At 40.2% G+C, this 12,058-nt stretch overlaps 1 protein-coding gene across 1 annotated transcript in view; it reads right to left on the bottom strand.

The window, feature by feature from the left end:
• The window catches only part of LOC111145657 (UDP-glucose ceramide glucosyltransferase), a 37,644-nt gene extending 31,689 nt beyond the window's left edge, over nucleotides 1–5,955 (bottom strand). The window contains exon 1 of the mRNA XM_022500732.1: nucleotides 5,744–5,955. Within this exon, the coding sequence (XP_022356440.1) occupies nucleotides 5,744–5,841 (98 nt within the window). The 5' untranslated portion in view covers nucleotides 5,842–5,955. The remainder of the gene's footprint in view (nucleotides 1–5,743) is intronic.
• Between the last annotated feature and the right edge of the window lie 6,103 nt (nucleotides 5,956–12,058).

Genomic DNA, 12,058 nt, shown 5'->3' with positions numbered 1-12,058 from the left:
CCGCATCAGGCTTTCTGCTCAGCAGGGAGCCTGCTTCCTCCTCTCTCTCTGCCTGCCTCTCTGCCTGCTTGTGATTTCTCTCTGTCAAATAAATAAATAAAATCTTAAAAAAAAAAAAAAGAAAAGAAAAAATAGGGAGATGGAGGGAAAAAGGCAAGGTGCCTCGCTCAGATACTCTTATCATGAAGCAATATGACTCCCAAGGGCTAAAAAGAGAAGAAAATGACTGGTTCCAGACTTCTGTAGGACTTCACTGCTGCTCCCAAGCTATCAAACCACACTAGCTCTCAAAAAGGAAAAAACTCAAAGATCACTTAACCAACTCTGCCTGAGGTTAGAATCATTAGTTATTTTTAGGGAAAAAAAAATCTTGGGAATAAGAGCCCTGAATTTTAGGCTCTAATCTATTATCTTGAATGCAATAGGCAGTAATCCCACAAAAGTCTGTCATCTAGAATATATTACAAAATGACTAAGCATCAGTTCAATATGAAAATTGGAAAGGAAGGCTGCCTCAGTGGACTGGCAACCCACTCTTGATTTTGGCTCAGGTCATGATTTCAGGGTAATGGGATGGAACCCCACATCGGGTTCCCTGATCAGCAAGAAGTTTGCTTCCTTCTCTCCCTCTGCCCTACCCCCGCCACTCATGGTCACATTTCTCAAATAAATAAAATCTTTTTTTAGAAAGAAAAGAGTGGTTTTCTAGCTTATAAATTATCTCAATTTAAACTTTTTTTTTTTTAAGATTTTACTTATACAACAGAAACAGAGAGGACAAGGAGGCAAAATGGCAGGCAGACAGAGAGGGAGAAACAGGCTTCCCGTGGAGGAGGAGCCCCAAGCAAGGCTTGATCCCAGAAGTCCTAGGATCATAACCTGAACCAAAGGCAGAGGCTTAACCAACTGAGCCACCAAGGCGCCCCTCTTTTTTTTTTTTTTTTTTAATTGCAGGCTTACAGGAATTGTGAGACATTTGTGAAATCTGAGTAACCTGAGCAAGAACTATTTATTGTATTAATCATATTGAGCTCCTTTTTTTTTTTTAAGTTTCTTTTTTTTTAGTAATCTATACACTCAATATGGGGCTCAAATTCTCAACTCTGACATCAAGAGTTCCATGCTCTACCAACTGAGCCAGCCAGATGCCCCTGAACTCCATTTTTTAACACAGGCCAATACTTAGCTCAGTCTCTTTCTAAGGGGACACAATTCAATAGAACGCTGAATCTAAATTAACTAGATACCATTAAACACTGTATTTAATTTTATTAACCAATTCATTTTTTAAAGTTTTTAGCTTTCCTTAGCCATCTACTATAATATTTCCATGACTTAATAGCTTTTAACAATTAGGGGTCCGTGACTCATCTCTTTAATGTGACAACCAGATAATGGTACAATGTAAGTTTTTGAAATAGGTTCCATTTCCACCAGTTACAAGCGCAAAGTAGAAGAGTTTCAATATTTGCTTATTTTATGTATACTTTACCTTATTTCAAAAAAGATTTGAGACAAGGAACACGTGTTCAGAAAATATATTTTTCAATAAAATACAGAATGTCAGCACACTATTTTAACCAAAATATTGTTGCCAGTGTTCTTTAGCTTTCCTCATCAAAATGTTAAGCTAACTACTTTGCAATTTCACTGAAGACATTTTGGGGGGTGGGCCACAAACCGTACTTCTCTGCCGAAAATAACTCATTAAACTGGGATGTATTTTTTTTTTAAAGATTTTATTTATTTATTTGACAGAGAGAAATCACAAGTAGGCAGAGAGGCAGGCAGAGAGAGAGGAGGAAGCAGGCTCCCTGCTGAGCAGAAAGCCCGATGTGGGGCTTGAACCCAGGACCTGGGATCATGACCTGAGCTGAAGGCAGCGGCTTAACCCACTGAGCCACCCAGGCGCCCCTGGGATGTATTTTTATTTCAGTAAGAAAGTAATCAGACCAAACACCTAAGTAATTTTGAAGGTGGTACCTAAAGAAAGGAACTTATCCAAAAAAAAAGGAGGGGGGGGATCAGGATTTAATTTATACATAAATTAAGCTGCTGACTATTTGCTCTATGTTGAATTACCCATTTCAGAAAGGTATTCACAAGACTCCTTTAATTAGTTGTTCATCATAATCTCTTATAAACTAATTGCATTTTCGTCTTCTATTTTCAGGATCCTGTTACTATCAGTCACGAAGGTAACTACATGAGGTATTAGAAAATAAATACAAAGCCTCTCTATAGTATTTTAACTACCTAGGTGTTTGCACTATTCTCAAACAAAAAATATTTAAAGAAAACTCTGCTGTGCATCATTAGGCACAAAATAAATAAAACAACTATGGAGTTGTCTCAGTCTAACAGCACAGGTTACTTGGAATATTAGGCTACATCGCTAGCGTTCATTTTAATTAAAGAAGTATGACTTTATCATTATGTATATATAATTGAGGAAGGGATATACCATAGTCCTATGTTGAAAGAAGTCAAATTTTCCCAAACTGAGCTGTAAATTTAACAATTCCAATTTAAAAACAAGATTTAAAAATTGCAGTTAAAAAAACAAGATTACTTAGGGTCTTAAAAAAATTTTTAAACTATACCTTTAAGTAAAAATGTGTAAAAGCCAATAAAGTTTGGAAAAGAATGAGAGGTTTGCCTCACCAGTAGTAAGGTAATAAACTTAATTAAAACAGTGGATACCAGTACAGGAACAGATCAATGAAATAGCACTGGGAGCACTGGGAGCCTTGAGACATATATAAGTATACAGAAGAATTTAGTCTATAATAAAAACAGTATTTCAAAACCATGGAACAAATAATAATCAATCAAATAATAATCAAATAATAATCCACTAAGTGATTCGAGGACAAGTGCTAAATATTTAGGTGAACCTAAAATTAAGGGTCTGGCTCTCATCATACCACGAAGTAAAATGAGTACATCACATGATAAAATGTAAAAACAATACAAAACAAAGAAAATTCAAGAAAAAACAGATGTTAACTATATAATAATTGGAGAAATAGATATAAAATTACACAAATCATAAACATTTTTTAAAAAGCCCTGCAAACCCAAAACACAGGCACACATATTTTTCTACATGTTAAATATATGAACATAGTTGAGAGACCAAAAAAAAAAAAAAAAAAAATTAGGAAAAAAACCCTAAAAACCAAAAAAAAAGAAAAACATATTTTTAAAAATGTAAAATATATAAAAAAAGTTGAGAAACCAAAAAAAAAAAAAAAAAAAGCTAGGGAAAAAAACCTGCAACCTATCACAGAAAAACAATCTTCATATCAAGATTAATGGGGCAATGGATTGCAGCACAAAGGATTATGAGTATATAATTTACAACTAAATGTAACTAGCATGACAATATATGAAAAACATTCAATGGAACCAGTAATTAAAGGAATGAAAATAAAAGACAGAAAACAGCGAAGAGCCTAATATTTTAGTAAGGGGAAATGGGTACCATCATACATTGTTACCAGGACTATGAACAGATACAACTTTCTACAGGGCAGTATGTATCAAAGTTTAAAATGCACAGGCTTCTGGCCCAGTAATTCCTCCTCAGGGACATAAACTAAGGACATCCTCTCTCAAAATATACACAAATGAATCCACCACAGTGTTGTTTGTAATCTCTATGAATTGACAACCTACATGCCAACTAATAACAACAAATACATATTAGTACCTCCTAAACAAAAATGTCACCATCTATTTAAAATGATGCAGAGATCATACATTTATTGACATGGAAAAAAATGGTCATAACACTTTACATGGAAACTCCATGCGAACAGGTTGGGCAAACCCTGCATGTCTTGTTCTGCAACCTTACTTCAAATACCTAAACAGTGCCTTGTACAAAAGAGCTTCCCAAAAAGCATTTACTAAATAGATTAATTTTAAAAGCAAGCTACAGAACAATAATCATGTCGACTCCCCTTTCTTCTCTCTCCCTCCCTTCTCTCTCTCTCTACAGGCGCGCATACATACACACACACAAACACACACAAACACACACACACACACACACACACACACACGGAAGGGCAGTCACAAAAGGTTAACAAGGTAATGGAGTTTTGGTGTGTGTGTTTAACTTTCTTCTTTATTCCCCTCTGTATTGTCTAAATTCCTTACATAGTAAGCATTTTTTTTTCAATTTTTATGATTGGAAAAAAGTAACAAAATTGATTTTTAAGAACTCATACATTAAAAAAGAACTCCACAAAGTGTCCAGCGACAACAGCTCACAAACTACAAAAACTAGTATCAGCAATATCCAAATTGGTATGTCTTCTACAATGTAGCATGTTTTCTCTAATACCAGGAAATGCCACTCCATACTAACAAAATGCAGAATTTCCAAAAGAAAAAGCACATTTTTTTCTGTAGTAAGAAAGGGGGGTAGGGGCGCCTGGGTGGCTCAGTGGGTTAAGCCGCTGCCTTCGACTCAGGTCATGATCTCAGGGTCCTGGGATCAAGCCCCGCATCGAGCTCTCTGCTCAGCAGGGAGCCTGCTTCCTCCTCTCTCTCTGCCTGCCTCTCTGCCTGCTTGTGATCTCTCTCTGTCAAATAAATGAATAAAAAAAATCTTTAAAAAAAAAAAAGGGGGGGGTAAAGCAACAAATTTCTTAAACGTCCTTCCATCCCCTCTATTAACACATACCCTCTTCTAGTTGGTGATAAAGATTACTACGTACATTTTTTTTTCTTTTTCAGGATAAAATGCCAGTAAGTCCACATCAAAAAAGTGCTCTATGCAATTCTTCCATTTCTTCAGAAAAACAGATTTTAAAGACATTTAAAAAACTGAAATATCAAACCAGCTACATACCCTCTGTCATTATTCATCCCACCACCCTGTTTTATATTATTCACAGACTTTATCACGATATGAAATAACCTTTTTCGAATTTTTATTATCTTTCTCTCCCTTCTAGAATGTAAGCTCTATGAGGCCAAGAATTCTCTCCTCCTCACCACTGTGTCCCCAGTGAATGGCATCTAGTAGGCCTCAAGGAATTATTTGTTGAATAACGAAAAAGGGGTGTGTGTGCGGAGGGGACAAATTAAATAACACTATAAATAAGGAATTGGAGGAAAGGAAAGAAAACCACAATGAAATGTACAAGCTGACATGACTCAAGGCTGTAACATCAGCCCGGAGGTTTGGTGGACATTTTTAAGCTGGACAGGTGCTCCACACCTTATCTAAAAGCATAGCGCTCTTCCAGGAAGAAGAAAATCCACAGGGAGGTCTCCGGGTAGCTATGTGCAGCTCCCAGTAGAGTGGGAACGATCATCATCGTAATAGAAATGTCGTCCAGGTCGAAAAAACAGCAACAGCAACAACATACTATACATCTTGGCCCAGATGAAAAATCAAACGAATTCCCAACACAATGAAACCAAGCAAGCAACCTTCCGCCCGACACGCAGAAAGAGCACAGTCTCCTTCCCCCCTGGCCGTGCAGTCTCCCGCAGCCCAGCAAAACGTTTCCCTCACTCATCACTTTTCCCCCTCAAGGACCCCCGCCCCAGCTGGTCCAAGGGGAAAGGGAATGGAGGGAACCGTATAAGAATTAGCTTTCTCCACCCCCACCCGAACCCAATGCTCTCCAAAGCGCAATGCTTCCCACCTTCCCACCCTCTCACCCCGTGGCCCTGGCCCCGGCCCCCGGGCCAATGGCTCCTCCAGCAGCCCCTCACTCACGTGTAGATGATGGCCATGAAATGCATCAGCCACAGCACCAAGAAGAGGATGAACCCGAAGACGGCCATTCCCTCCAAGGCCAGGTCCAGCAGCGCCATCCCCCGGCCCGGCCCGGCCCGCTCCGGCCGCCACCGCGGACCGCGCTCCCGCAGGAAGACAGGGTGGGCGCCCGGCGCGGGGGCGCAGGAGGGGAGAGGAAGGTGGGGAAAGGAAGGGGCGGAGGGGGGTGGGGACGGAAGGGGCGGGCAGGGCCTGCGCGCCCCGCCCGCGCGCACTCGTTCGCGCTCGGTCCTGGGCGCGCTCGCGACTGCGGGCGCTGCGGTGGCCGAGCTCCGTGGTCAGAGCGGCCGCGGCCCGCGCTCAGGCTCGCCTCTCCACACCCTCGCGGTCGCCGGCAGGACCCTGCACGCCTGCGCCCCCGATGCCAACGCCCCGCCGCCTCGCCGTCCAGCCCCGGGCCGCACAACTCCGCACCCTGCTCCGCCGCCGCAGCTCCGCGCACTAATCGAAACCGGTGGCCAGCGCTCCGACTCCCCGGCGCGCCCCGCCCCGCCTCCGCCCACCGGAACGGCGGCACCCGTCCCTCTAAGGGGCGGTGCGCGCCGCGGCTCCCCGCCCACCCCGGCCGCCCGCGCGCCCGCTGCGTCACCGTCACTGTCGGGAGCGCGCCCCCGGGAGGCTTCTGCTGGACGCGAGCCTGCTTTCCCTGCGGGCTCCAGTCTCCGGCCGCGCCTAACCCTCGGCGTCGGGCGGCGGCGCCCCGGGGAGGCCAGCACTGCGGCGCCGCGCCGGCCTCCCTCGGCGGTGGCGGCACGTGACCCTGTGTCCGGCCCGAAGGCTGCTTGCCCTCTGTCGGGCTCCAGTGTTTCCGGGCGCCCCGCAGAAAGACACGGAGTTCTAGGCGGCCGCCCCAGTTGTCTCGAAATCCAGCTTCGAAAGCTGTGTCTGCCGCTTCTCCGGCCCGCACTGCTCGGAGAGGCTTCGGCCGTCCTCCAAGCCACGTTCCTGGGCGCTTGGCTGTCCCATTGCCTTCCTCCCTCACTGCTTTTAATGCTGTGTTGTCTTGGATCGCAACCGACCCGAGAGCACAGATCTGTAAGCACCATGGAGACAGTGTGTGGTGTAAGAGAAATTCTCAACTCGGAATGTAAGCAATCAGTTAATATCAAAGTCCCCTAAGGCTACTGTCCTATACGGTTGCCATACGGGGCTATTGAGCCCTTGAAGTGTGGCCGGTAGGTATTGAGGCGCCGTGTGCGTCTAAACCATACACAGAATGTCAAAGACCACCTCCTGAATAAATTTTGTTTTGATGACATGTCGAAACAATATTTTTGATATATTGGGTTAAATTAAAAAGTATTAATTTCAGTTTTTGTTGTTTTACTTCTTAAATGCGGCTAGTTACCAGAAAACTTTAAATTACACATGTGGACAGCTCTGCTCTAAAATGTAAAGAAGCGGTGGCGCTTTGGATAGTAAGTTAACTTAGCCTTTATCTTAATTTTAAATCAGTTCAGGGAGATGTTTTAATCTCCTACTAAATGTTTCTGTTTGTTTCTTTAGCCTGGATGAGTTTATATTGTTTCTTGATTGTTTTATGTTTAGACAGTGTTTATTATTTCAAGTGATTTCCTTTAAATAATCCATGACCTCCCTTGAGAGATTTCAGAATTGAATTCAATTTTGAAAAGAAGTTGGTTACTTTATCCTTGCTATTTATTGTGTTTGATATTGATTAAATGAACTACCTTAATTTACAGTTAAACAGTAAGCTAGAATCAGAGAAGAGTTTAAATTAATGTCTGTACTGAGAAATATACTGCATTCACTATACTCTGTTTTACTGGGGTAAAGTCAGTAAGAAAGAACAATGTTTACAAATGAAACTTCTGTTCAGAGTTACTGGTTAATGAACTAAAGTTACAGCAGGATAGAATACTACCAGCAAACTAACTACAAATGGAAATTTTCAAAACATCAGCATTGTAGTTCATTAATTCTAGGATGCACTTTAAAAAGAAAAAGATGTTATTTATTTATTTATTTATTTATTTATTTATTTATTTATTTATGAGAGAGAGAGTGCCCATGCCAGTAGGGGGAGGGACAGAAGGGGAAGAAAGAATCTCAAGCAGACCCCACAATGAGTGCAGCAGACTCCTACCCCCTATGCAGGGCCTTGATCCCACAACCCTAAAATCTGAAGCTTAATCTGAATCTGAAGCTTAACCACTGAGCAACCCACGTATCCCTAGGGCTCACTTTAAAAAATACTTTAGCATAGGGCACCTGAATGGCTCAATTGATTATGTCCCACTTTTGGTTTCAGCTCAGGTCATGATCTCAGGGTTGTGAGATTGAGCACCACCTCCTTAAAATTCTCTCTCCCTCCTCCCCTCTCCCTTCTTAAAAAAAAAAAAAAAAAAGCAAAAAACACCACTTTAGGGGTACCTGGGTGGCTCAGTCGGTTAAGAGTCTGCCTTTGGCTCAGGTCATGATCTCAGGGTCCTGGGATCAAGCCCAGCATCGGGCTTCTCCCTCTGTCCATGCCCCCCACCCTACGCTCATTCACTTTCTCTCAAAGAAATAAATAATTTTTGAAAAAAGAAAAAGAAAACCCAATTTAACACATTTTAACATTTCTTTTTTCTTTTTAAGATTTTATTTATTTGACAGACAGATCACAAATAGGCAGAGAGGCAGGTTGAGAGAGAGGGGGAAGCAGGCTCCCCACTCAGCAGAGAACCCAATGCGGGGCTCAATCCCAGGACCCTGAGACCATGACCTGAGTCTAAGGCAGAGGGTTAACCCACTGAGCCACCCAGGTGCCCCTATTTTAACATTTCTGAAAAGGAAATGTATCTCATAGTAACACTAACTGGCGGATGTTTTTTTCTTGATCATATGTAAATAACAATGCCTCTTACAATGAATGCCCTCTTAGATTCAGTGAACTGTATCAATTTGGTCAATTAAAGCATTGTGTTATATTCTGCTTTTCTCCAAAATGTTTCTTTTGGAAACTTACAACAAAAGATTTTATACAGTATGAATAACATGGAAAATGAGGCCAAGATAGGTGAAAGAAGCACATATTCTTATGACTTAACACAATTGGTATGCTTGAGTATAATCAGTAGATTAAAGATCAGCTATATTGTACTTAGGCCTAGTTAAACTCTGTCTTATTCAAATCATTCTATAGTATCTATAGAATATTAGGATTACATATTCTAAAATGAATATGCATGAATATGTAACCGTAACAGTCCACAGATACTGTAAAGGTGTACATTTCTTCCACATAGCTCAGCAGCATAGGAATCTAACAAAGACCCTGTCCAATGGTCTTACTTTTTGGCAGTTAACTTTTTTTTTTTTTTTTTTTTTGGGGGGGGGTCATCTGAAGAGCCCTCCTCTCTTTTAGAAAACTAATTTCACCAAGGTTAGGGCTTCTGATTCTCTCCAGGGACAAACCAGTAGCATTAGCATGTATTAGAATTCACGTACTTTGAGGAGCGATATTTTCAGAGACAAAATTCAAATATGACTGTCATTTAATGGCCCTAGATATTTTAGTTTATAAAACCTTAACAAGAAAAGAATTCAAAATAACTTGTTAAAACCAAGTACTTAGAACACATTTTTGGCTTGAACCAAACCCAAACCAAAATATTTAGCTGATTAGAAACTGAAACTGAAATGAAATTGTATTGGTTCTAGCTCCATGTCCCAGAAGAGATAGTGCCAGGCTGGGAGAACACAGGTACACAAGTTACTCCAGAGAAACAAAACAGTTTATCTTTGGCAAGTTGATACTTAGTTACATTTTACCCCCACAGCCTGTATTTAAAAGTTGGTGTTACATTTTTTTAAAGTTACATTTTCAACAATCAGGATTCCTGGTTTGGGTTGTATCTAAGAAAACACCATCTTTGGTGAGACTCTAGATAAATCAAGTGTAAAATGTGGCACTGAAATGCTATGCACAAAAAAAAAAAAGACAAAGAAATTATACCAGACGATTATAAGTATTTGTCTTTGAAGAATGAAATGTGTTAATATTTTTACCTGTCTTTTTATGTTGTTGATTTCCTATAATGAGCATTATTGATTTTATGGTGAAAAATGGCCATTTTTCTGTTTTACAAAGGAGTTGATAAAAACCAAGTAGAAATTTCTCTCTCTCTCTTTTTTTTTTTTTTTTTTTTCAAATTATGAGTGGCACAGTCACTTTGGAAGATAGTTTGGCAGTTACTTACAAAACTAAACATACTCTTACCCTACGATCCAGCAATCACATCCTTGGTATTTACCTAAATGAGTTGAAAACATAACCACACAAAAACCTGATCACAAATGTTTGTAACAGCTTTAGTCATAATGGACAAAATATGGCAGGAGCCATGTCCTTTGGTAGATGAATGGATAAACTGTGGTATGTCCAAACAATGGAATATCACTCAGCACCAAGAAGAAATGAGCTATCAAGCCATGAAAGACATGAAGAAAGCTTAACTGTTTATGACTAAGTGAAAGAATCTTTCTAATTATATGACATTTTGGGAAAGGCAAACCTATGAAGACAGTAAAAAGATCAATGGTTGTCCAGGGAGGAGGCTAGGGATGAAGAGGCAGATCACAGAAGATTTTTAAAGCAGTGAAACTATTCTGTACAATTCTGTAATGGTAGATACACGCATTATACATTTGTCAAAACCCACAGAATTTACAACACCAGGAGTGAATTCTAATATAAACTGTGGACTTTGGGTGATAATGATGTGTCAGTGGAGGTTCATCAGCTGTAACAAATGCACCATTCTGGTGGTGGTGTTGATAGTGGCGGAGATGGTGCATGTGTTCGGGCAGGGAGTATATGAGAACTGTCTGTAATTTCTGCTCAATTTTTTTTTAAAGATTTTATTTATTGATTTGACAGAGAGAGATCACAAGTAGACAGAGAGGCAGGCAGAGAGAGAGAGAGAGAGAGAGAGAGAAGCAGGCTCCCTGCTGAGCAGAGAGCCCGATGCGGGACTCGATCCCAGGACCCTGAGATCATGACCTGAGTCGAAGGCAGCGGCTTAACCCACTGAGCCACCCAGGCGCCCCCTGCTCAATTTTGTTGTAAGGCTAAAACTCCAGAAAATAAAATCTATCTTCTAAAAAATCAGTAAGTACTCTGCTTCTCCCGCTGACCTCTCTCCTCTCTCTCCCTCTCTCAAATAAATGAATAAAATCTTTAAAAAAAAATTCTTTGTGGAAAAAATACACATGTACACATTAACTACTGTAACCCCTCCTTCATATTATACAATTAGATCACAGAGTGAGAGTAACTACCCATTAATTTGCCTAATCACAACCTGAAGACCTATTCCAGTGCCCATGCTCTACTTGACAGTCAACAGCATGATTTTTATGTCAGCATTGGACATATTTTCCATCTTTGTCGTTATTACAAAGAATCTTTCATAGACACATTTTTAAAATCACAATTCGGTTCCCTATGGTTAATGTGTTATTTTTAAAGGACAGATATACTGTAAATTTTCAGCCTTGTTAAAAAAAAGTTTTTAAATAAGATTAATTGAAACAAACAAAAAAAGGTGATCCTCCAGAAATTGAGTAAATCTGAAGTTTCAAAAACAAAGTTAGAATCAATTGGTTTGAGATTTGTGGTGCTAATAACAAAAGAAACAATTTAATTCTTGTTCCTTTCCCCCCCCCAAGCATGTTTGCAATTAGTTAGAAAAATGCCTTATCTACATATTAGCTCAGGTGCTAAACTTACGCTGGTTTTGTTACCCATGAGATGGGTAGCAACAAATCCTGAGATACTATACATTACTGTGAATAGCCTTCAAAGGCACAAAGGTTCTAGGCAAACTCTCAGTTCGGAGCCTGATCCTGCCAATGCACAGGTTGAGTGTGTTTGTATGTATGGGTGTGGTCTGGGGAGTGCCCAGAGGGCACTAGAGTTCATTTCATTCACAGGTGTTTTGCTAACTTATATCCAAACGGCTAATTAAAAAGATTTACCTCATACTCATTTTTCTTTTCAAATTTTGTATCTGATTTTATTTTAATCCATAGTGTGCTAGTGTGCTAGGTTGCAGAGTTAATGTTTATTCTTAAAGGAGGCTAAATTTAAAATATTTGCAAAAATGTCTCGTATAAATGTCAACAATTGTCTTTTTCATAATGTTTTAAAAATTGCTTTAAATTTGGTTTAACTTTTAAAGAATTTATTGATTTACTTTCTTTAAGCTATTTTTGGTTTGTTTGTTTTTTTAAAGATTTTATTTATTT

The sequence above is a fragment of the Enhydra lutris genome, unplaced genomic scaffold, assembly GCF_002288905.1.
Source record: "Enhydra lutris kenyoni isolate GAN:26980312 unplaced genomic scaffold, ASM228890v2 scaffoldscaffold13, whole genome shotgun sequence".
Classification (NCBI taxonomy): domain Eukaryota; kingdom Metazoa; phylum Chordata; class Mammalia; order Carnivora; family Mustelidae; genus Enhydra; species Enhydra lutris.
This window is presented reverse-complemented; position numbering and strand designations above follow the sequence as displayed.